Genomic DNA, 26500 nt, shown 5'->3' on the forward strand with positions numbered 1-26500 from the left:
CTATTAGCTTAAGAGTAATATGTTTGGTAAGGTTTGTAATATTAAATAAAGATGGTTGTCGGCCAGTCATTGGCGGGGTGGGGCCAATGAATTGCTTTGTGAAAAGATATGAGAAAAGATACCGCTCACAACGCAACTCCAATGGATGGAGGCCCGTTCAAAAAAAGAAAAAAAAAGAAGAAAAGTAGTGGTAGTAGTAGTAGCAGACTCATAATAACCTTGGGGTGTGCATAGCAAGCAAGCAAAAGACAAACACAACTTTCCATTTCTTTATTAATAACATTCCGAGTATAAAAAACATTCAAAACAATTTCACACGTGTAGCGCCAGGCTGCAATAAATAACACTAATTTATCGTCGATTCAGAACGCTCTCAGCACCAAAACCTCAGTGGTGGTGGTGGTGGTAGTGTCCGTGTCCGCCGTAGCCGCCGTAGCCGCCATGTCCGTAGCCTCCATGCCCGAAGCCGTGTCCTCCATGTCCGAAACCGCCGAAACCACCACCAAATCCACCAAACCCATGTCCACCATGTCCTCCATAACCGCCATAGTACCCCCTACGGCTTGGGTCAGCCTCTGCGTCAGCCTCTGCGTCAGGGATTGCGACAGCCACGGGGATGGGCAGGGCTTCGGGGTCGGGGTATGGTAGTGCCGCCGCGAGGGTCACCAGCAGGCACAGTCCCACGATCAGAGTCTGCGGGAGAGGAGAGGGAGGTTAGGTTAGGTTAGGTTAGGTTAGGTTAGGTTAGGTTAGGTTGGGTTGGGTTGGGTTGGTGGTGTGCTGTGTGTTACTCTTCATCTTTTTCTTCTTGTTCACTTCCTACTGTTCTCTTCTCTTCCTCTGTCTTCTACTCCTCCTGTTATTGTTTTCTTCTTCTTGGCCGCTTCCTACTGTTCCTTTTCCTAAATTTTTCCCTTTTCTTCTTTCTTCTACTCCTACTGTTATTGTAGCTATTTTTTCCCTCCTCCTAGTTCCTTTATACCACCTCCCTACTGGTTCACCTTCTCCTATTATCTGTCTTCGTTTTCTCCTCTTCCTCCTTATTCTACTGATCTTCGTTCCTCTCCTCCTACGACCAAATCCCCATAACCAAAGCAAATTTTTTTTGTTTTAATGTTAACATCTTTGCTATTCCTTACACAACTCTTGTAGGTGAAAACTAACACGGAAAACATTGAACTTAACCTTTCTTCTTCTAAAGCAAACACTAAGGCAACATAACAAACAAACTATAGAGAGAGAGAAAATGTTAAGGATACTAACCTTCTGCATGGCGGCGGTGAGGGAAGTGAAACAGACGAGGACCAAATGATTCTCCTTGAGCTACAGCGCTTCCTAGGTCTGTCTGTCTCTGGAGGTGTCAAAAAGGTGTCTGGCCTCTGCACTTGTTCAAAATTTTATATACAGCTGGGAAGGGCAGGGGGAAAGCTGGGTGAGAGTCGGGGGCGGACGGGAAAGCAACAGCGAGGGAAATAAAAGTTGTAGCTGTTTAGTCTTCTTGTTCCTATGCCGTCTGCTCTTCTCCTCTTTCGCCTCCTCCTCTTGCACCTCCTCCTCCTCCTCCTCCTCCTCCTCCTCCTCCTCCTGGAACTCTTCTGGCGGTCTTTCGATTTCTTTCTACTTGTATCTTTCTCCTTTTTCTGTTCTTACATATTCTAAACGGATAATTCTTCTTTCTTTCTCTTCTTCTTCGTCTTATTGTTCTGCTACTGTGGCCTCTGCTTTTTTTCTTCTCCGTCTTCTTCTGCATCTCCTTCTTCTTTTTCTTTTTCTTCTTTTTCTTTTTCTGTTTCTTCTACTTCTTCTTCTTCATGCTGTTGTTGTTGTTGTTGTTGTCGTTCATCTTCCTCTTCCTCTTCATCTTTCTTCTTTTTTTTTCCTTTTTTTCTTCTTCTATTCTTCTTCTCCTTCCTACTTCTTCTTCTTCTTCTTCTTCTTCTTCTTCTTACTATTACTATGCAAATACCATCTCGCTCTGTCTCTCCTCTGTCGCTTTCCTCCTCCTCCTCCTCCTCCTCCTCCTCCTGATGGGGCAAACCGTTGAACTGTCATACAGGGTTCGACCTGTATACAAATTTACTAGAAAGTGATTTACATTACCACGTTCAAGAACCGACTCGGAAAAATAATATATTTGACCTTATTTTTTCAACGACAGCTGATCTAGTTAACGAAGTAAATGTTGGTCCAATTTTTAGTTCTAGCGATTACCGAACACTCACGTTCAGCATCAAGATGAAAGAAAGGAAAGTAACTTCTAGCAGGGTTGGCATGATTAAAATCAAATGATTTTAATCATGTGATTATAATCGATTATAATCACAGAAAAAATCACCGATTAAAATAAAAATCCTTTAATTTCAAATATAATGAGCACTGTTTGCTCATTATATTTAAAATTACAAAACATTACATTTAAAAGTACAAAACTGGGATATCTTAGTTAAAATATGTAGGGAACACAGTGATGACACTGAGCAACAGATAATTAGGAAGGTCAATGACAAGGCATTGAAGGGATCTGCTGAAGATTATTTTGAGAGACTCAAACCAATTGCAGTGACAGACTTCAACGTGAAGATCATTAGCGATGCAGTAGAAGTTTGGTTCAAACTTGAATGTGATTTGCAGGAATGTTTAACAGAGCAGAAAGATTTGGATAAGTTACTAAAGAGGAAAAAATCAGCACTAACACCTGCTCATTACTTAGCAAATTTGGTTGACCCTTGGTATCAGGGTAAGTGTCTCACTGCTGAGGAGATTGATAGAGCAGAACATTATGTGGAAGAAAATTTTCCCCCAGTTTCTTTCAACATTAATGAGCTATCGAGGAGAGTTCATGCTTTTCTAGGATATGCTTTTTAAACCTGATGTCACTACGCTTTCACCACTTGCTTGGGGCATACATTTTCATGAGATATTAAAGACTGTGTGGTGGTGCCTACCCAGTTACATACAGCTGTTGCTTCCTCAGCAGGAATTGAAAGAGTCTTTTCAACCTTTGGACTTGTGCAATAAAAAATTAGAAACCGTCTAGGTAATGAAAAAGCATCAAATCTTGTTTCTGTGTTCAGCCACTTTAACAAAAACAGAATCATTTCCTCTGATGCCCCAAACTTATCTTGGTGCCTTCCATGTATCTGATAGAAATGATGAAAGAAAGTGTAACCCTGCCTGTTATATCTTTTATATTTTGCATAAATATCACATGTATAATGTATTTATAATGAAACAAAGTGTTCTTTTTTACACAGACAATAAATAAAATGCAATGTTTTAAAATTTTATAAAATTGTAGCCTAATGTAAGCTCATATATATTGTTGCATCTTTTTTCAAGCGTTTATGATTTTCAAAGCTCAATATTTTTTTTTAGTAAATATCCTACAATATTAGAATGGATAAAAAGTTTACAGTAGTCATTTCTTTCCTTATGGTCATCTTCAATAAATAATGCAGGTATCAAGTGTATAATAACCTTTTCATACATATTCGGGCCAAATTATTCCCACAGCAAAAAGAGAGAAAAAGCATGTTTTACACATAAACACGAAAAAATTCATTACCAAACAACAAATTAAATGTGAATTATTGAAAAACGCAAAATATCAATTATAATAAAAAATCGATTACAAAAAAATCTGATTTAATAAAAATCTGACTTTTATTAAAAAATCTTATTTTTTTCCAACCCTGATTCCTAGTAAAGAAAAGGTACCTGATTATCAGAGAGCGAATTTCGTAATACTCCGATCAATCCTAAGTAATTCTGGCTGGACTGTAATTTCGACGGGAACAGATATTGATAAATCTTGGGGGGCCTTCACCACAATATTGAACAATGCCATAAGCAAATGCGTACCCTACCGTAACTGATGTTCAACTTTTAAGAAGAAACCCAAATGGTGGAATAACGAACGAAATTCAGAATAGCCTATCTCTTAAAAAACGCGTATACAGTAGATACATATCAACTCAGAATGAGACTGACAAACTAGAGCTGGACAGAATTCGCTGCACAACCAAGAAATTAATAAAACGAAGCAAGAAAAATCTTGAAGAATATATAACGGAAACGAGTAAATCTAATCCTAAAGAATTTTTTAGCTATGTAAATAATAAAAAGTCACTCACTTGTAGTATCGGACCGCTTGCTAATGATAATGGTAACCACACAAACGATGAAAATGAAATGGCTACAATCCTAAATAACTTTTTCGCATCCGTATTTACAGACGAAGATTGTTTATCACCTCAACCGCCGGAGGTTAAAAGGACCGAAAAGATTTTAAATGGCGTGCTCATCGTAGAAAGTGACATTTTACGCACAATTGAAAAGATTAAAGTAAGCAAAGCTCCTGGTCCAGACAGAATTACCCCTAGAATTTTAAAAAGAAACCAAACATCAAATTTGTAAACCGCTCTTTACCATATTCAATAAATCTTTAACAGCTGGAAAAGTTCCGTCGGATTGGAAACTAGCAAATGTCACACCAATTTTCAAAAAGGGGGACAAGTCTCATCCAGGAAACTATCGGCCAATTAGCCTGACATCGATTGTTTGTGAGTTAATGGAGACTATCATTCGCGACAATATGGTGAAATTTTTTGAAGAAAATAATATAATAAATAATTCGCAACATGGCTTCCGTAGTCAACGTTCGTGTTTAACTAACTTACTTGATTTTTTTCATTATATTTTTGAGGTGTTCGATGAAAACAGAGCAGTAGATATAATATATCTAGATTTTCAAAAGGCATTTGATAAGGTCCCCCACAAACGGTTGCTCAGCAAACTATTGGCGCACGGTATCTCGGGTAACATTCACAATTGGCTTGTGGACTGGCTCTCTGAGCGGAAACAGAGAGTAGTTCTGAATGGAGTTTCATCTAACTGGCTCGATGTCAGAAGCGGGGTACCTCAAGGATCAGTGCTTGGTCCCATGCTCTTCTTAATTTATGTTAATGATATCAATGATGGCCTCACTTGCAAAGTATCAAAATTTGCTGATGACACAAAAATCGCTAGTAAGGTAACTACGACTCTCGACGAAGAAGCTTTACAATCAGATCTAGATCGACTTGCACGTTGGGCCAATCAATGGCAAATGAAATTTAACGTTGACAAATGTAAAGTGTTACACATCGGAAACAATAACAATCGCGTTCGGTACGTAATGAATGGCCAACAACTTTCTGCAGTAAGTAAAGAAAAGGATCTTGGAATCACTATATCAAGCGATTTAAAGCCCAGTCAGCATTGTTCAGAGGTAGTTAAAACCGCAAACAAACTGGTTGGCTTCATCGGACGAGTCTTTAGTAATAAATCGGAAAAAGTAATATTAAAACTGTATAATTCCCTGGTTCGACCCCATCTAGAGTACTGTGTACAGTTTTGGTCTCCTTATTACAGAAAAGACAGAAAAGTTAGAACGGGTTCAACGGAGAGCAACAAAAATTATTCCTAGGTTGAGAAATTTATCTTATGAACAAAGGCTAAAAGAAGTAAAGTTATTCAACCTATCAAAACGAAGAATGCGAGGCGATCTAATAGAAGTATTTAAAATGTTTAAAGGATACAGTAATATTAATATTACAATTGATCGATCAAATAGAACAAGAAGAAATCACAATTTGAAGATAAGTGGTAAAAGATTCTCGTCGCACGAAGCCAAACACTTCTTCAATCGAGTCGTTAATGTTTGGAATTCTCTACCCTGTGATGTCGTTGATAGTACAAGAGTTACGGCCTTCAAGAATAGATTAGACAAGTATTATGAATCCAACCAGCAACTAAGATATTACTCATTGTCGTAATAACGTTAAGTTCTTTCGAATACTGGTGTCCTTGTCCGCTGTTATCGCCCGGTTAGTGGTAGCAGTAATGGTAGTTCTTTCCTCTTTCCTACATAATTTCCACGCAGTTTTTCCATGCTGCATGTTTTTTTCTTCCTTTCCTGCCAGCTTTGGCTGGAGGGATGGGGGGGTGGGGAGGAGCCTTCGCCTTTGTTGTCCTTCATCTTCCACCTTTGATTAGATAGTTAGTGTAGCTTGTCACAAACAGACTCGTAAGGACCATAAGGTCTGCTGTTGTTTGTTCTTCGTTTGTGTTTCTTTGTTCCTCCTCCTCCACCTCCTTCTCCTCCTCCTCCTCCTCTTGCATTATCAAATGACCTGTGTATGCGCTTTGCATCCTCACCCCCCCCCCCCCACCCGAGAGAGAGAGAGAGAGAGAGAGAGAGAGAGAGAGAGAGAGAGAGAGAGAGAGAGAGAGAGAGAGAGAGAGAGAGAGAGAGAGAGAGAGAGAGAGAGAGAGAGAGAGAGAGAGGGGGGAGGGGGGCGGGGGGGGGATACCCAGAAGGCGTTTGGCCCCGATGACCTCAGCCCACACCTGCTGAAGCAGTGTGCCCACGAGCTGGCTGCCCTCTCACCACAGTCTTATCTGCCTGCCTCCGGGAAAACATCTGGCCATCAACGTGGAAAGAGGCTCGAGTGGTTCCCGTCCACAAGAGGAGCTCCAGGTCTGACCCCAAAAATTACCGGCCCATTTCCCTGCTCTCTGTGGTGGGGAAAGTGTTCGAGAGGGTTGTGGCAGACGTTGTCTGTCGCCATCTCAAGGACAATTACCTCCTCTCGGACCAACAGTTTGAGTTCAGACCTGGCCGGTTCGCCTCTGATCTGCTCATGCTTCTTACCAAGAGCTGGCAGGACGCCCTTGACGACGGCCTGGACACTGTCGTGGTGGCCCTGGACATAGCGGGTGCTTTCGACAGAGTTTGGCACGGTGGCCTCCTCGAGAAGCTCCGCGCTAAGGGCATCCAAGGCGATCTCCTACAGCTCCTGGGAGACTACTTGCAAAGAAGGACGCTCCAAGTCGTCGTTAACGGGCAGGCGTCCGAGTCCTTGCCAGTGGAGGCATCAGTGCCACAGGGTTCAGTGCTGGGGCCAGTCCTGTGGAATATTTACATGGACGACCTTCTCCAGCAGCTGCCGGCAATCTCAGCTTACGCTGATGATTGCACTCTCTCCTGCACCTACCCCCTGGCAAGATTAGTGGGCGAGCTGCTGATGAGGCCAATCAGCAGCTGGAAGTGCTACAGGAGTGGGGTGCCTGCTGGCAGGTGACCTTGCCCCGGAGAAGACCCAGGCACGGTGGTCTTCGATCCCCACTGCCGGGCCAGCAGTGGAGGGAAGCTGCTTTGGTGGCATACCCTCCCACTCCAGGAATCCGTCAAGATTCTGGGAGTGGAGGTGGATCGAGGGCCGCGGTTTGACAGCCACATCAAACACATTGCCCAAAAGGCCTCCCACAGAGTCTCCTGCCTGAGAAGGGTGGCCAGCTTCCTCGACAGAAAGGGGACGCTCCTGCTCTACAAGGCCCAGATACGGCCATTACCAAGAGTACGCTGCCCTCTCTTGGATGTCGTGTGCTGCCTCGCACAGCGGGAGACTCGACAGCATCCAGCGACGGGCGCTGCGACTGGTGGATGCTGCAGACCCCCCAGCCCAGACGGAGACTCCCAGCTCCGTCGATTCGCTGGAACACCGCAGAGACGTCGCAGCGCTTGTTGTTCTCCACAAAGCACAGGTGCAGGAAGTGCCACATCTGGCGGGACTACGTCAACCTCCGAGAGTCACCACGCGGGACACGAGAACGGTGCTATCCCGTGATGACGCAGTGGAGGTGCCACGTTCCCGCACCAGCCAGCACCAACGCACCTTTGTGAGTAGAGTCTCCCGGATGTGGAATGTGTTCACGGCCACCGTCCCTCACGTCCGTGGGATGAAGACACAAGAAGTTAAGCTGGCGGCCCACCACTGGAGAAGCACACTTCCTACCCCAATGACACTTTAATAACAGTGCAGTGTGTATATATGACAGTGCAGTGTGGATATATGTGAATGTTAATAATGTATGTTTTTATTTTTAGATATTTTTTCTTTTATATAGACTATGCCCTTTGAATAGGCAGCACACGGCAGTGCACCTTTGGGTCTGTAAATATATGTGTATGTTTAAGAGAGAGAGAGAGAGAGAGAGAGAGAGAGAGAGAGAGAGAGAGAGAGAGAGAGAGAGAGAGAGAGAGAGAGAGAGAGAGAGAGAGAGAGAGAGAGAGAGAGAGAGAGAGCGAGAGAGAGAGAGAGAGAGAGAGAGAGAGAGAGAGAGAGAGATAGAGAGAGAGAGAGAGAGAGAGAGAGAGAGAGAGAGAGAGAGAGAGAGAGAGAGAGAGAGAGAGAGAGAGAGAGAGAGAGAGAGAGAGAGAGAGAGAGAGAGAGAGAGAGAGAGAGAGAGAGAGAGAGAGAGAGAGAGAGAGAGAGAGAGAGAGAGAGAGAGAGAGAGAGAGAGAGAGAGAGAGAGAGAGAGAGAGAGAGAGAGAGAGAGAGAGAGAGAGAGAGAGAGAGAGAGAGAGAGAGAGAGAGAGAGAGAGAGAGAGAGAGAGAGAGAGAGAGAGAGAGAGAGAGAGAGAGAGAGAGAGAGAGAGAGAGAGAGAGAGAGAGAGAGAGAGAGAGAGAGAGAGAGAGAGAGAGAGAGAGAGAGAGAGAGAGAGAGAGAGAGAGAGAGAGAGAGTACTTTTTACGTAGCAAATTACACCTCCTCCCTTTTTGTGCCTTCGGGAAAAAATTCATATCCCGGGAGTGAGAGTTCGGATATTAGATGTATAGAGTTGGCCCAAATCTCCGTAATGGCCACACCGTCAGGTTTTTCTACTGCAATATACGCACTAAATTCGTGCCTCTTGGGTATCAATCTACGCGCGTTCGTGTACAGGACAGAGATATGACTCCTGTTTTTTTCGCCTCGAGCAACTGTGCTTCGCCTACTGGACATGTTTCTGGTGCATTTGTTCTTATGTGTCCCGTCGTCGCTTCGGTTTGAATGGTCAAGGGCTGCCGGTGCCGCTCCCTCGGATACCGTTTTTTCCAAGTAGCCGGAGGTTGCCTCGTTCAACAGTCTTCCAAGTCGCGCTGATCCCACCTCACTCAAGTGGAGGCCGTCCTCACGGAATAGGTACGGGCGCTAAATGAAGTGATCCCAAGCATTAACGAAAGCTACGTCTTCGTCGACGCAAAGCTTTTCTAAACTAGTGTTGACGCTGAATGCCTTGTTATAAAAACTGGGAAGCGCGTTTACTTTAGGGAGAATCCCGGACATAATATTGTTACGTGACTTTTCTTTGTATACGCGAATGACTCGTCGATATTTAAACACAATGTCTTCAGGTCGCGCTGTCTGAATGTTATTTGTACCCGCGTGAATCAAATACAGAGTGTCAGGTTTCGCGCGTTCCGTGACGACGTCTACGGCGGATGCTATATCCTCCAACCTAGCACCTGGCATGCAAAATCGCTTCCTTGTCTTTGTGCTGCGTCCGCAGAACTCGGACAACTGTCCACGTACAACGCTGTCACCAATGAGCCGCACATCGATGCTTGGCTCGTCCGCGGTGCCGCAGAACTGACTTTGATCTCTACAAACCGTGACGGGAGAAGCGACTTTTGACGTCTGATGGACGCGCGGGTGGAAGAGTGGGTAGATGCGGAGGAGGAGGCGACGGTCTGGGTGGAGGAAGAGGAGGAGAGCGACAGAGGAGAGACAGAACAAGAAGGAATTTGCATAGTAATAGTAATAGTAAGAAGAAGAATAATAATAATAGAAGAAGAAAAAAGAAAAAAAAGAAAAAAAAATTATGATAAAGAGGAAGATGAACGAGACCACCACCACCACCACCAATAACAACAACAACGACAACAGCATGAAGAAGAAAAAGCAGAAGAAAAAGAGAAAGAAGAATGAGATGCAGAAGACGGAGAAGAAAAAGAAGCAGAGGCCACAGTAGCAGAAGAATAAGACGAAGAAGAAGAATTATCCGTTTAGAATATGTAAGAACAGAAAAAGGAGAAAGATACAAGTAGAAAGAAATCGAAAGACAAAAAGAGTTCCAGAAGGAGGAGGAGGAGGAGGAGGAGGAGGAGGAGGAGGAGAAGGTGCAAGTGGAGGAGGCGGAAGAGGACGAAAAGACGGCATAGGAACAAGAAAACTAAACAGATACAACTTTTATTTTCCTCGCTGTTGTTCCATCTTTTCCGTTCGCCCCCGACTCTCACCCACCGCGGTCTGAAAATTAATGAACGGGTTTTTCCAACTTCTGCTCCTCCTCCCTATTTTCTACGCTCCTCCTAGCTGTGCGCACCGCCCCAAGGCTTTCTCCCTGCCCTGCCCAGCTGTATATAAGACGCTGAGCCTGTGCAGAGGCCAGAAACCTTTGGGACACCTCCAGAGACAGACAGACCTAGGAAGCGCTGTAGCTCAAGGAGAATCATTTGGTCCTCGTCTGTTTTACTTCCCTCACCGCCGCCATGCAGAAGGTTAGTATCCTTAACATTTTCTCTCACTCTCTAGTTTGTTTGTTATATTGCCTTAGTGTTTGCTACGGAAGGAGGAAGGTTAAGTTCAATGTTTTCCGTGTTAGTTTTTCACCTACAAGAATTGTGTTAAAGAAGAGAAAAGATGTTAATATTAGAAAAAGAAACTTGCTTTGGTTATGGGGATTTGGTCGAAGGAGGAGAGGAACGAAGATCAGTAGAATAGGGAAATATGTAGAAAGTTTCGTTTAGTCGGTGCAACATCTGTGGTCATATGCCGGAGAGACAGAAGGGGAAGGAATTATAGGAGGAGGGAACAGATCCCAGGAGACGGGACACAAAGCCCGATTAATACCTGGTACCCATTCACTGGTGGGGTGACAGGGGCCACTCCGCCCGGGAATAGAACCCGGGCTCTCTCTGTTGTGAGCCGAGTGTGCTAACCACTGCACCACGAAGCCCCCAGTAGAATAAGGAGGAAGAGGAGAAAACGAAGACAGATAATAGGAGAAGGTGAGTCAGTAGGGAGGTGGTATAAAGGAACTAGGAGGAGGGAAAAAAATACAATAACAGTAGGAATAGAAAAAAGAAGAATACGGAAAAATTTAGGAAAAGGAACAGTAGGAAGCGGCCAAAAAGAAGAAAACAATAACAGGAGGAGTAGAAGAAAGAGGGAAAGGAGAAGAGAAAAGTAGGAAGTGAACAAGAAGAAAAAGATGAAGGGTAACACACAGCACACCACCAACCCAATCCAACCCAACCCAACCCAACCCAATCTAACCTAACCTAACCTCCCTCTCCTCTCCCGCAGACTCTGATCGTGGGACTGTGCCTGCTGGTGACCCTCGCGGCGGCACTACCATACCCCGACCCCGAAGCCCTGCCCATCCCCGTGGCTGTCGCAATCCCTGACGCAGAGGCTGACGCAGAGGCTGACCCAAGCCGCAGGGGGTACTATGGCGGATATGGAGGACATGGTGGACATGGGTTTGGTGGACATGGGTTTGGTGGATTTGGTGGTGGTTTCGGCGGTTTCGGACATGGAGGACACGGCTTCGGGCATGGTAGCTACGGACATGGCGGCTACGGCGGCTACGGCGGACACGGACACTACCACCACCACCACCACTGAGGTTTTGGTGCTGAGAGCGTTCTGAATCGACGATAAATTAGTGTTATTTATTGCAGCCTGGCGCTACACGTGTGAAATTGTTTTGAATGTTTTTTGTTATACCCGGAATGTTATTAATAAAGAAATGGAAAGTTGTGTTTGTCTTTTGTTTGCTTGCTATACACACCTCAAGGTTATTATGAGTCTACTACTACTACTACTACTACAACCACTACTACTACCAGTACTACTACTACTACTACTACTACTACAACTACAACCACCACTACTACTACTACTACTACTACTACTACAACCACTACTACTATTACTACTATTGCTACTACTACTACTACTACTACTACTACTACTACTACAACAACTACTACTACTAATACTACCACAACAACCACTTCTACTAATACTACTACAACTACTACTACTACCATCACCACTACTACCACCACCACCACTACTACTACTACTACTACTACTACTACAACCACTACTACTACTACTACTACTACTACTACTACTACTACTACTATAGTTCATGCGCGTGGAAGGACAAAAACATCATTCAAGAAAACACGAAAATGAGAGAAAAAAAGAAGAGAAAGAGCAAGACGAAAAACATGGAAGAGGAAGTGGACGAACATGAAATAAAAGAAGAGACAACAACAAAAACACATATTAACCAACACACACACACACACACACACACACACACACACACACACACACACACACACACACACCGTCGTCCATACAAAAGGTCGCCAACCCTTGTTACCAACACCTGATCATTGCTGTGTGGATGCAGAACCCGTCAGACGCGCCTCAATTACGAGGTATGCGTGCGTGCAGGTTAGATAAGTTGATTGGGAAGGCAACGTTCTGCGGAAGATGCCAGAGGTGGGGACACAGGGCGCGGCAACGTGATGACACGGAGAGATCGGTTTTTTGTTCGGGCAACCACGACATCGCTGTTTGCAAGGAGCGATTATTGATGTTGGAGGCATTACGCAACGGTGCCCCCCAACTGTCTTCAAGGACACAACGCCCCGGACAGCAAGAGCCCAGTGAGACCCGGCACCCCTCCCTCAGAGCAGAGATTACACCCCGGGCCAAACTTTGGTAAGGCAAGGGTGGCCGGAGCTAGGGAGGCATGGCCAAGGTCGAGGGGAAGGAAGAAAGACGAACTGACCTTCCTGGCTCTTTCCTGTAAGGGCTGCCTCCGACACGAGATTGGGGGGTAAAAGATTTGACGATGCGCAAGGGACCGTCCTGGTAGGCTATAGCGCCACCCTTACTTAAAGCCGCAGGTGCTCAGTACCAGCTACACCCAGATTTGACAAGACTCACCATGACTCACCTCTCTCACTCTCGTTAAAAATACTATAGCCTAACATTAGTATTTTTCATCATTATAATTGTTATCTATGACTATTTTCGTATCATTAACATTTCGTTCATATGTTAAAGATGAATAGATAGGTATTTTTTTACGCCCTGGATGGTATTCAGCCCTAACCTGTCATGGCGCAAGTGTTTATAGTGGCTTTTATATATATATCATATATATATATCTATATATATATATATATATATAGATATATATATATATATATATATATATATATATATATATATATATATATATATATATATATATATATATATATATATATATATATATATATATATATATATATATATATATATATATATATATATATATATATATATATAGATATAGATATAGATATGTATAAATATAGATAGATAGATAGATAGATAGATAGATAGATAGATAGATAGATATAGATAGATAGATAGATAGATAGATAGATAGATAGATAGATAGTGTGTGTTTGTGTGTGTGTGTGTGTGTGTGTGTGTGTGTGTGTGTGTGTGTGTGTGTGTCGAGAGAAAACAGCTCCCTAGTGATCTGAGCATCTCATTAGCCCAGCCCTGATAGTCCCTAGGCTGAGTAGGAATCACCTCGCTTACTACTCCCCTTCCTATGAGCGCAACAGACACAAGGAGGAAACTGACCGCGAGGTATTTTAGTCTCTTTAGTGTCCTCCTTGAGTGGTCCGTTCGAATCTCTCTCCTAGAACCGATGGGAGAGGGGGGTAAGGATGCAAAGCGCGTACACAGGTCACCTGATAATGCAGGAGGTGGAGGAAGAGGTGGAAAAGGAGGAGGAGGAGGAGGAGGAGGAGGAGGAGGAGAGCGACAGAGGAAAGACAGAACGAGAAGGAATTTGCGTAGCAATAATAATAATAATAATAATAATAATAATAATAATAATAATAATAATAATAATAATAAGAAGAAGAAGAAGAAAAATAATAAGAAAAAAAAAAGATGATGAAGAGGAAGATGAACAACAACAAACATTCTAGACTTGGTCTTAACTAACACCGAGAATATGATCAGCGAGCTAGATGTTGGGGGAGAATTAGGTGGCAGCGATCACAAGGAAATTAGGTTTAAATTAGACAGGGCGGTGACCCGTGAACTCAATCCTGTGTTGGTGCCTGACTTTAGAAGAGCTGATTATGTGGGGCTCAGAAGACACTTTGAGGAGGCAAATTGGGGAACCTTAGGGCTGGATGAGGGCCAGATCTCAGGGCTGGAACCGGAAAGACAGGGGAGCCATGTAGCAATGACCTACAATAATATAGTTAGAGTAATTGCAGAGGGTCAAAGACAGCATATCCCTACCAAGCACGTAGGAAGGAAAATAACGACCCCAAATGGATGACCCGCAGACTCAAGCATGAGATTAGCTTGAAGAGAGGAATTTATAGGAAAATAAAGAACGGAGAAACCCACCTCAGGGGTAGGTATGTTGAGCTAGCCAGGTCGGTGAAGAAGAACGCCCGCCTAGCAAAAAGAAATTATGAGATTAGGGTAGCCAACGAGGCCAAGAGCGATCCCAAGGGCTTCTTCAAATTGTACAGAACGAAAACAAGGGACATAATTGGACCGTTGAAAACGAACACAGGTGAGCTCGTAGAGAATGGAGAAGATATGAGTCAAATGATGAATGACTATTTCCTCTCAGTTTTCACGCAGGAAAATCTAACAACCATTCCGGAGAGAGTTCAGGTATATGAGGGCGAAGAGACACGACAAGTTGAGGGAAGTTATCATTACTAGGCAAGTAGTCCAGGATGAGATTAGTAGGCTGAAGAAAAACAATTCGCCAGGCCCAGACGAAGTATTCCCGAGGGTTCTGAAAGAGTGCAAGGAGATCGTCAGTGGCCCACTTACCGATATCTTTAAGATGTCGGTAAATTATGGGTATGTGCCTAATCAATGGAAAGTAGCTAATGTGACGCCGATTTTCAAAAAGGGAGACAAGTCAGCCACCTCAAATTATCGCCCAATTAGCTTAACATCAGTTGTAGGAAAGATGTTGGAGTCAGTTATAGCCGGGAGCATTCGGGACCATCTAGAAAAGCATAATTTAATTCATGATTCATAGCACGGGTTCACAAAGGGTAGGTCTTGCCTTACTAACCTGTTGTCCTTCTACACTAAAGTAATCGAGGCGGTTGACCGAGATGAAAACTATGACATATTGTATCTAGATTTCAGTAAAGCGTTCGACAAACTTCCCCATCACAGGCTATTACTAAAATTACAGGCTCACGGCGTAGATGGGAAAGTTTTGAATTGGATCAGGGTGTGGCTTAGTGGGAAGAAGCAGAGAGTGCAAATCAATGGTAAAAAATCTGAATGGGGCAGTGTTACGAGTGGAGTCCCACATGGGTCGGTGCTGGGTCCTCTGCTTTTTATTATTTACATCAATGACTTGGACAGAGGAATTAGTAGTGATGTCAGAAAGTTCGCAGATGATACCAAGATCGGTAGAGTAATCCAATCAGACAGGGACACTAGCGTTCTCCAGGATGAGCTTGACAGATTATATGATTGGGCGGGGAAGTGGCAGATGGAATTCAATGTCGGGAAGTGTAGCATTCTGAGTGCAGGCAGCAATAACCTCTCACACAATTACTCATTAAATGACACTCCTCTAAGCAGGTCTGGGCGTGAGAGAGAGTTAGGAGTCCTAGTGAGCGCTGACCTCTGTCCTAGGACATATGGCTGCCTACAAATGAATAAACCATTTATTATTATTATTAATGCATTCAGGCTAAAAATCGGGCAAACAGAGTACTGGGTTTCATCTCAAGGAGCGTAAGCAATAGGAGCGCTGAATTCATCCTCAAACTTTATTTACACTAGTTAGACCTCATCTCGATTATGCAGTTCAGTTCTGGTCCCCCTACTATAGAATGGATATCAAGATGTTAGAATCTGTACAGAGGAGGATGACAAAGATGATTCAGGGGGTGAGAAACTTGCCTTATGAAGACAGGCTGAAGCATTTTAATCTACACTCTCTAGAAAGGCGAAGGTTGCGAGGAGACGATCGAAGTCTATAAATGGATGAAGGGCTTTAATAAAGGGGATGTCAATAAGATTTTGAGTTAAAGAGCCAGGTAGGACGCGTAGCAATGGTTTTAAGTTAGACAAATTCAGATTCAACAAAGATATAGGCAAGTATTGGTTCACCAATAGAGTGGTGGACGAATGGAACAGGCTTGGGAGCCATGTTGTGGGTGTCAATACCATAGATACATTCAAGAAGAGGTTAGATGAAGCCATGGATGGTGAGGTAAGGTGGGGTTGAGTGTACAGGAGCTGCCTTGTATAGGCCAACCGGCTTCTTGCAGGCTCCTTACGTTCTTATGTTCTTCTTATGTTCAAATGGTGCTCGGCGGCAAACTGGTTCACTTCACTGTGTTCTCACCGTAGCGTGCTCGGTGAAAATGGTGATTTGTGGTGTATATGGGTGTTACAGTGGTTCAACTGCGGAAAGTCGTCAAGGTGTGAAGTTCATTAGGTTTCCTAGAGACAAACACACCTTGAAGAATTGGATTTTGGGCTGCAAACGAAAAGATAAAGTGAAGGTGAAGTTTGCGTGGGTGAGGTCCAAACATTTTCCAAGAAAGTGATAACATTAAAGAAAAACCAATAAAGCTCTACAGTGAAAGTTTGGTAAAGGTAAATTCATTAGTTGAAAATTTGCGTAAATATTATACAATATATATGTATGTATAAATTTTTTATTTATTTATTATATATGACATGATTAGCTACCCCTGCAAATTAAGTTGTGGAAAACTAATGTTAATAAAAGTTCAGAAAACGTAAACATCGATGGTAGCCAGAAATATTTCTGCAGTTTGTTTACCATGTTTCTCACATTATTTATATTATTGTATACTATTAGCCAACACAACAGCTGCCTAATTTAATTACTTATCCTTAGCAATCAAAAAAGTGCAAAATCTGACCATAAATAAGAATAAAGAAGGGTTTTCTAGTACATTTTATACCGTGAGGACAGGGTGAGAGTGAACCAGATGACGTACCGCAGTCATGACGCCACCGATGACGTTTCAGTAAGCTATCCTTTTAAGGGACTCTCACACATTCCCGATCCCGGTCCCGATCGTCCCCGATGACTCCCGATAAGCCGATCGGGGCTTGACCGCCGACAAAATAGGCAATAGTCCCCGGACCGGCGGTTTACCGGCGGTATACCGGCGACCATATACGATTTTCGATTTCTTCGACCGGCGACTGCAGCAGGTCAGTCGGCGGTAGACCGCCGGCCTACCGGCGGAAGACCTGCTGCACATCGACGAGCAAACACTTTCTTTGCATGTTCATATATTTATACTTACCTCATAAACAGCTTCATACCGACATTCATTCCTGTGTAATAAAACCTCTCTCTCTCTCTCCTTTCACCCATTCCTCTTCCTCCTTTTTTCATCTCTTTCCACCCTCTTCCTTCCTTCCTCACTCTCCTCCATCCTCCCTCTCTCTTCCTCACTCCTCCCACCTGTTCCTCCTTCCATTCCTTTCTCTGTCTGTCTGTCTGTCTGTCTGTCTGTCTCTCTCTCTCTCTCTCTCTCTCTATCTATATCTATCTATCTATCTCTCTATATATATCTCTATCTATCTATATCTATATATATATCTATATCTATATATCTATATATATATCTCTCTATATCTCTATCTATCTATATCTATATATATATATATATATATATATATATATATATATATATATATATATATATATATATATATATATATTTTTTTTTTTTTCTCTCTCTTTCACCCATTCCTCTTCCTCCTTTATCGCATCTCTCTCTCTCTTCATCCTCGCTCCTACCTGTTCCTCTTCGTTTTCCTCCTTCCTCCTCGCTAATCCCCAGGTCAGACACAGGTGTTCACCGCGGTCGACCGCCGGTCTGCCGCCGGTCTGCCGTGGTTGTCGGCGGTTGACCTCCGGTCGACCGGCGACATTTTTCCACACTGCCGGTCGACTGGGCGCATCGCCGATATCTTTGAAAATTTTAAAGTTGACCGGCGGTGGTCGGCTGCGTCGACGGTCCTCAGGGTCGACTGGCGGTAGACTGGCGGTCTGCCGCCGACAATCCCGATCTTACAGCCGGTCGACCGGCGACCGGCTTATCGGGAGTCATCGGGGACGGTCGCGACCAGGACCGGAATGTGAGAGCCCTTAGTATATAATCATTGGTGGTGGAAGGGGCTCTTACTATTCCCGGTCCCGGTCGCGACCGTCCCCGATGACTCCCGATAAGCCGGTCGCCGGTCGACCGGCTGTAAGATCGGGGATTGTCGGCGCGACCGGGAATGTGTGAGAGCCCCTTAAGGCTCTTCTTCTCATCAACTTTCCTCCTCTTACTGATAGTCTTCTACCTCTTAAATTCCGCCGCCATGTTGCCTCTCTTTCTATCTTCTATCGATATTTTCACGCTGACTGCTCTTCTGAACTTGCTAACTGCATGCCTCCCCCCTCCCGCGGCCTCACCACACACAACTTTCTACTCAAGCTCATCCTTTTACTGTCCAAATCCCTTACGCACGAGTTAACCAGCATTTTCACTCTTTCATCCCTCACGCTGGTCAACTCTGGAACAATCTTCCTTCAACTGTATTTCCTTCTGCCTACGACTTGAACTCTTTCAAGAGGAGGGTATCAGGACACCTCTCCTCCCGAAAATGACCTCTCTTTCGGCCACTCCTCTGGACTCTTTTGTAGGAAGTGAGTAGCGGGCTTTTTTTTTGTTTCCTTTTTTTTTGCCCTTGAACTGTTTCCTCTGCGGAAAAAAAAAGCAGAAGAATAAGACGAAAAAGAAGAGAAAGAAAGAAGAAGAATTACCCGTTTAGAATATGTAAGAACAGAAAAAGGAGGAAAATACAAGTAGAAAGAAATCGAAAGACCGCCAGAAGAGTTCCAGGAGGAGGAGGAGGAGGAGGAGGAGGAGGAGGAGGAGGAGGAGAATGTGCAAGAGGAGGAGGCGGAAGAGGAGAAGAGCAGACGGCATAGGAACAAGAAGACTAAACAGCTACAACTTTTATTTCCCTCGCTGTTGTTTTCCCGTCCGCCCCCGACTCTCACCCACCGCGGACAAAAAAAATCATGAACGCGGGTTTTTCCAACTTCTGCCCCTCCTCCCTCTTTTCCACGCTCCTCCTAGCTGTGCGCACCGCCCCAAGGCTTTCTCCCTGCCCTGCCCAGCTGTATATAAGACGTTGAGCCTGTGCAGAGGCCAGAAACCTTTGGGACACCTCCAGAGACAGACAGACCTAGGAAGCGCTGTAGCTCAAGGAGAATCATTTGGTCCTCGTCTGTTTCACTTCCTTCACCGCCGCCATGCAGAAGGTTAGTATCCTTAACATTTTCTCTCTCTCTCTAGTTTGTTTGTTATATTGCCTTAGTGTTTGCTTTGGAAGGAGGAAGGTTAAGTTCAATGTTTTCCGTGTTAGTTTTCACCTACAAGAGTTGTGTAAAAGAAGAGAAAAGATGTCAGTATTAGAAAAAAAACCTTGCTTTGGTTATGGGGATTTGGTCGTAGGAGGAGAGGAACGAAGATCAGTAGAATAAGGAGGAAGAGGATAAAACGAAGACAGATAATAGGAGAAGGTGAACCAGTAGGGAGGTGGTATAAAGGAACTAGGAGGAGGGAAAAAATAGCTACAATAACAGTAGGAGTAGAAGAAAGAAGAAAAGGGAAAAATTTAGGAAAAGGAACAGTAGGAAGCGGCCAAGAAGAAGAAAACAATAACAGGAGGAGTAAAAGACAGAGGGAAAGGAGAAGAGAACAGTAGGAAGTGAACAAGAAGAAAAAGATGAAGAGTAACACACAGCACACCACCAACCCAACCCAACCCAACCCAACCCAACCCAACCCAACCCAACCTAACCTAACCTAACCTCCCTCTCCACTCCCGCAGACTCTGATCGTGGGACTGTGCCTGCTGGTGACCCCGGCTGACGCACCCCATACCCCGACTGACCCTGCCCATCCCCGTGGCTGTCGCAATCCCTGACGCAGAGGCTGACGCAGAGGCTGACCCAAGCCGCAGGGGGTACTATGGCGGATATGGAGGACATGGTGGACATGGGTTTGGTGGATTTGGTGGTGGTTTCATGGTTTCGGACATGGAGGACACGGCTTCGGGCATGGTAGCTACGGACATGGCGGCTACGGCGGCTACGGCGGACACGGACACTACCACCACCACCACCACTGAGGTTTTGGTGCTGAGAGCGTTCTGAATCGACGATAAATTAGTGTTATTTATTGCAGCCTGGCGCTACACGTGTGAAATTGTTTTGAATGTTTTTTTTTATACCCGGAATGTTATTAATAAAGAAATGGAAGGTTGTGTTTGTCTTTTGTTTGCTTGCTATGCACACCTCAAGGTTATCATGAGTCTTCTACTACTACTACTATTACTACTACAACCACTTCTACTACTACTACTACAACTACAACTACTACTACTACTACTACTACTACTACTACTACTACTACTACTACTACTACTACTACTACTACTATTACTACTACTACTACTACTACTACTACTACTACTACTACTACTACTACTACTATTACTACTATTACTACTACTACAACCACTTCTGCTACTACTACAACCACTTCTATTACTACTACAACCACTTCTACTACTACTACAACAACAACAACAACTACTACTACTACTACTACTATTACTATTATTACTACTACTACTACTACTACTATTACTACTACGACTACTACTACTACTACTACTACTACTACTACTACTACTACTATTACTACTACTACTATTACTACTACTACTACTACTATTACTACCACGACTACTACTACTACATAAGAACATAAGAACATAAGAACGTTGGAGTCTACAAGAGGCCGGTAGGCCTGTACGAGGCAGCTCCTTTGACCCTAAGCTTAGGCCTGTACAGGCAAGTCAGCTCCTTGATCTCTAAGCGTGTATCTAACCCCACCTAATATCGCTGTCCATGAATTTATCTAGTCTATTTTTGAATGTGACAATTGTATTGGCACTCACCACATGACTGCTAAGCCTATTCCACTCATCCACCACCCTGTTAGTAAACCAATTTTTGCCTATGTCCCTGTTGAATCTGAATTTATCCAGTTTAAACCCGTTACTTCGTGTCCTACCCGGTTCTCTTACCAACAAAACCTTATGAATGTCTCCCTTATTAAAGCCCTTCATCCATTTATAAACCTCGATCATGTCTCCACGCACCCTTCGCCTTTCTAGAGAATGCAAGTTTAACTGTTTGAGTCTTTCCTCGTATGGCAAGTTTCTCAACCCCTGAATCATCTTAGTCATCCTCCTCTGCACCGATTCTAACATTTTGATATCCATTCTATAGTAGGGTGACCAGAACTGAACCGCATAGTCAAGATGAGGTCTAACTAATGCTAAATATAGTTTGAGGAAGACTTCGGGGCTTCTGTTGCTTACGCTCCTTGAAATAAATCCCAGTACCCTGTTTGCTCGATTTCTAGCTTGAATGCATTGTACCCTTGGACGGAAATCAGACCTCATTAAGACCCCTAAATCCCGCTCGCAATAGTTATGTGAGGGGTTGTTCCTACCTACACTCAGAATACTGCACTTCCCTACATTGAACTCCATCTGCCATTTATCCGCCCAGTCATATAATCTGTTGAGTTCACTTTGGAGAATACTAGCGTCCTGATCCGACTCAATTACTCTACCGATCTTGGTATCATCTGCAAATTTACTAACATCACTACTAATTCCTGTGTCTAAGTCATTGATATAAATAATAAACAAAAGTGGACCTAATACCGAACCTTGTGGGACCCCACTCGTAACACATCCCCAGTCAGATCTTTTACCATTGATTTGCACTCTTTGCTTCCTATTGCTAAGCCACGCCTTGACCCAGTTCAAAACTTTACCCTCTACTCCGTGAGCCTGTAATTTAAGCAACAGTCGTTGGTGAGGAACTTTGTCAAACGCTTTACTAAAATCAAGATAGATTACATCATAATTTTCATCTCTGTCAACCGCCTCAAATACTTTATTGTAGAAGGACAAGAGATTGGTGAGGCATGACCTACCTTTTGTGAACCCATGCTGCGAGTCGTGAATTAAGCTATGTTTTCTAAATGCTCCTGAATGTTCCTGGCTATTATGGACTCCAGCATCTTCCCTATAACCGATGTTAAGCTAATTGGGCGATAGTTTGAAGCAACTGACCTGTCCTCTTTTAAAAATCGGCGTCACATTAGCTACTTTCCATAGGCTCGGCACATAGTTAGTATTTACCGACATCTTAAAGATGTCGGTTAGTGGGTCTCTGATTATATCACCTAGCTCCTTTAATACCCTCGGAAATATCCCGTCAGGACCTGGCGACTTGTTCTTCTTAAGCTTATCTATCTCATCCTGAACTACTTGCCTGGTAATGATTATATCCCTCAATTTATCGCCATCCCCGCCCTCGTACACCTGAACTCTTTCCGGTATAGTCGTTCGATCCTCCTGTGTGAATACTGAAAGGAAGTAGTCGTTCAACAATGTGCTCATATTTTCGTAATTTTCTACTAGCTCCCCTGTGTTTGATTTCAGCGGTCCAATTTTCTCCCGTGTTTTAATTAACACACACACACACACACACACACACACACACACACACACACACACACACACACACACACACACACACACACACACACACACACACGTCACTCCCATCCCCAAAGTCACCAGCCCCACATCTCTTAATGAACTAAGACCCATTGCTATCACTCCAATCCCGAGCCTGCTTTGTGAAGACTTTGTATTCAGCTGGGCATATGATGCTATTCATTACAAAATTGATCAGAGGCAGTTCGGCAACGTCAGAGCCTCCTCCACAACACATTGCCTCATTAGTTTCCTTGATTTCATTCTAAAAAAAAACCTGGAAACCAGAAAAAAACTTCCTCTGCCCTCGCCTTTATTGACTTTCGGAAAGCCTTCGACCTGGTTGACCACACCACTGTCATCACCAAGGCCATAAACATCGGCCTGCCCTCCCACCTGACATCCTGGCTGGCGGACTTCCTGACGCACCGGCACCAAGCTGTGCGTCATCAGGGCTGCACCTCCACCCTCCAGCCCCTCTCTGCTGGGGTGCCACAAGGGACGCGCATGGGGCCTCTTTGTTTCCTTATTCTGATTAACAATGCACTGTTAGACGCCCCTCATCGCTGGAAGTACGTGGATGATTCTACAGTGGGCATCTCCATCAACAACACAGCCCCTGACTACACGCCCCTACAACACATTCTGGACCGACTGCAGAGCTGGCCGCAAGGTAACCACTTCACCATCAACACCAACAAGACGGTGATGATGCATTTTCACACATCCACCACTGCCATCCCACCGCCAGCCATGGAGGTTGGCACTCACCAGCTGCAGGTGATTGAATCCACCATACTACTTGGAGTCACCCTAGACAGCAAGCTGAGCTGGGGCAAGCACGTCACCACCATCATGAGGGCGGCTTCCTATAAACTTTTCATGCTGAGGCGCATGAAAGCACTGGGAGCCCCCCAAAGGACGCCTAAAGAACTAGTTCGTACACCACCTTCATCCTCCCCAGACTCCTCTATGCCTCTCCTGCTTGGGCTTCCTCCATCAACAAGACCCAGCAACGCCAATTAGAGAGAGTGCAAAGGCGTGCTTGCAGACAGATTCTGGGCAGTGCTTACACTAACTACGAGAACGCACTCACCCCACTGAATCTGCCCACCCTACAGGACCGATACCAGGCAAACCTAACCAAATTCGGCAAGTCCCTCCTCCACAACCCCCGCCATAGAGATCTACTCCCACCCGCCCTCCCTCCCCCCACTAGACCCACAAGACACCACAATATTCTCGTCCCGGTCAAAACTCGCACGGACAGATATCGGCTTAGTGCGATACCGACGCTTGTGAGGGTCATTAACACCTCCATGATCACATGACCCCTCCACCTCAACAAGAAGACTAAACAGCTACAACTTTTATTTCCCTCGCTGTTGTTTTCCCGTCCGCCCCCGACTCTCACCCAACGCGGACAAAAAAAATCATGAACGCGGGTTTTTCCAACTTCTGCCCCTCCTCCCTCTTTTCCACGCTCCGCCTAGCTGTGCACGCCCCAGGCTTTCTCCCTGCCCTGCCCAGCTGTATATAAGACGCTGAGTCTGTGCAGAGGCCAGAAACCTTTGGGACACCTCCAGAGACAGACAGACCTAGGAAGCGCTGTAGCTCAAGGAGAATCATTTGGTCCTCGTCTGTTTCACTTCCCTCACCGCCGCCATGCAGAAGGTTAGTATCCTTAACATTTTCTCTCACTCTCTAGTTTGTTTGTTATATTGCCTTAGTGTTTGCTTTGGAAGGAGGAAGGTTAAGTTCAATGTTTTCCGTGTTAGTTTTCACCTACAAGAGTTATGTAAAAGAAGAGAAAAGATGTCAGTATTAGAAAAAAAACCTTGCTTTGGTTATTGGGATTTGGTCGTAGGAGGAGAGGAACGAAGATCAGTAGAATAAGGAGGAAGAGGATAAAACGAAGACAGATAATAGGAGAAGGTGAACCAGTAGGGAGGTGGTATAAAGGAACTAGGAGGAGGGAAAAAATAGCTACAATAACAGTAGGAGTAGAAGAAAGAAGAAAAGGGAAAAGTTTAGGAAAAGGAACAGTAGGAAGCGGCCAAGAAGAAGAAAACAATAACAGGAGGAGTAAAAGACAGAGGGAAAGGAGAAGAGAACAGTAGGAAGTGAACAAGAAGAAAAAGATGAAGAGTAACACACAGCACACCACCAACCCAACCCAACCCAACCCAACCCAACCCAACCCAACCCAACCTAACCTAACCTAACCTCCCTCTCCACTCCCGCAGACTCTGATCGTGGGACTGTGCCTGCTGGTGACCCTCGCGGCGGCACTACCATACCCCGACCCCGAAGCCCTGCCCATCCCCGTGGCTGTCGCAATCCCTGACGCAGAGGCTGACGCAGAGGCTGACCCAAGCCGCAGGGGGTACTATGGCGGATATGGAGGACATGGTGGACATGGGTTTGGTGGATTTGGTGGTGGTTTCGGCGGTTTCGGACATGGAGGACACGGCTTCGGGCATGGTAGCTACGGACATGGCGGCTACGGCGGCTACGGCGGACACGGACACTACCACCACCACCACCACTGAGGTTTTGGTGCTGAGAGCGTTCTGAATCGACGATAAATTAGTGTTATTTATTGCAGCCTGGCGCTACACGTGTGAAATTGTTTTGAATGTTTTTTCATACCCGGAATGTTATTAATAAAGAAATGGAAGGTTGTGTTTGTCTTTTGCTTGCTTGCTATGCACACCTCAAGGTTATCATGAGTCTACTACTACTACTACTACTACTACTATTACTACTACAACCACTTCTACTACTACTACAACTACTACTACTATTACTACTACTACTACTACTACTACTACTACTGCAACCACTTCTACTACTACTACAACCACTTCTACTACTACAACAACAACAACAACAACAACAACTACTACTACTATTACTATTACTATTACTACTACTACTACTACTACTATTAATACTACGACTACTAGTACTACTACTACTACTTTTTTTTTTTTTTTTACAACAAAGGAGGCAGCTCAAGGGCACACAAAAAAAGAAAACAATAATAAAAAAAAAGCCCGCTACTCGCTGCTCCTAAAGTAAAACAAAAGAGGTGGCCGAAAGGAAGATCAAATACAGGAGGAGAGGTGTCCTGATACCCTCCTCTTGAAAGAGTTCAAGTCGTAGGCAGGAGGAAATACAGATGAAGGAAGATTGTTCCAGAGTTTACCAGCGTGAGGGATGAAAGAGTGAAGATGCTGGTTAACTCTTGCATAAGGGGTTTGGACAGTATAGGGATGAGCATGAGTAGAAAGTCGAGTGCAGCGGGGCCGCGGGAGGGGGGGAGGCATGCAGTTAGCAAGTTCAGAAGAGCAGTCAGCGTGGAAATATCGATAGAAGATAGAAAGAGAGGCAACATTGCGGCGGAATTTAAGAGGTAGAAGACTATCAGTATGAGGAGGAGAGCTGATGAGACGAAGAGCCTTAGCCTCCACTCTGTCCAGAAGAGCTGTGTGAGTGGAGCCTCCCCACACATGAGATGCATACTCCATACGAGGGCGGACAAGGCCCCTGTATATGGACAGCAACTGTGCTGGGAGAAGAACTGGCGGAGACGGTACAGAACGCCCAGCCTCGAGGAAGCTGATTTAGTAAGAGATGAGATATGAAGTTTCCAGTTGAGATTTTGAGTTAAGGATAGACCGAGGATGTTTAGTGTTGAGGAAGGTGATAGCTGGGTGTTGTCAAAGAATAGGGGATAGTTGTTTGGAAGATTGTGTCGAGTGGATAGGTGGAGAAACTGTGTTTTTGAGGCGTTGAAGGACACCAGGTTCTTCTTGCCCCAATCGGAAATAATAGTAAGGTCTGGGGCTAAGCGTTCTGCAGCCTCCAGCCTTGAGTCGTTAAGTTCCTGAAGGGTGGGTCTTCT

General features: G+C 44.6%; 2 protein-coding genes across 8 annotated transcripts; one reads left to right on the forward strand and one right to left on the reverse strand.

Moving 5' to 3' along the window:
- Positions 1-255: 255 nt before the first annotated feature.
- On the reverse strand, positions 256-1399 carry LOC126989266 (uncharacterized). Its single transcript, XM_050847908.1, has 2 exons — positions 1264-1399; positions 256-693 (listed from the first exon to the last, which is right to left on the reverse strand). Exons 1-2 carry the CDS (start codon positions 1270-1272, stop codon positions 388-390), a joined length of 315 nt encoding a protein of 104 aa, XP_050703865.1. The 5' UTR covers positions 1273-1399; the 3' UTR covers positions 256-387.
- Positions 1400-10201: 8802 nt separating this feature from the next.
- LOC126989268 (uncharacterized) lies at positions 10202-25275 on the forward strand. Of its 7 annotated transcripts, none has more exons than XM_050847913.1 (3): positions 10202-10367; positions 11176-11497; positions 20138-20271. In XM_050847913.1, the coding sequence occupies exons 1-2, from the start codon at positions 10359-10361 to the stop codon at positions 11494-11496; spliced, it is 330 nt and encodes a 109-aa protein (XP_050703870.1). In that variant the 5' UTR covers positions 10202-10358; the 3' UTR covers position 11497; positions 20138-20271. The 7 variants fall into 7 exon arrangements, with proteins under 7 accessions (XP_050703870.1, XP_050703868.1, XP_050703871.1 ...); XM_050847911.1 differs by having other exon boundaries at positions 11176-11451; positions 20083-20271; XM_050847914.1 differs by having other exon boundaries at positions 11176-11283; positions 19952-20271.
- Positions 25276-26500: the final 1225 nt, after the last annotated feature.

Source organism: Eriocheir sinensis, unplaced genomic scaffold, assembly GCF_024679095.1.
Source record: "Eriocheir sinensis breed Jianghai 21 unplaced genomic scaffold, ASM2467909v1 Scaffold1118, whole genome shotgun sequence".
NCBI classification, from domain to species: Eukaryota; Metazoa; Arthropoda; class Malacostraca; order Decapoda; family Varunidae; genus Eriocheir; species Eriocheir sinensis.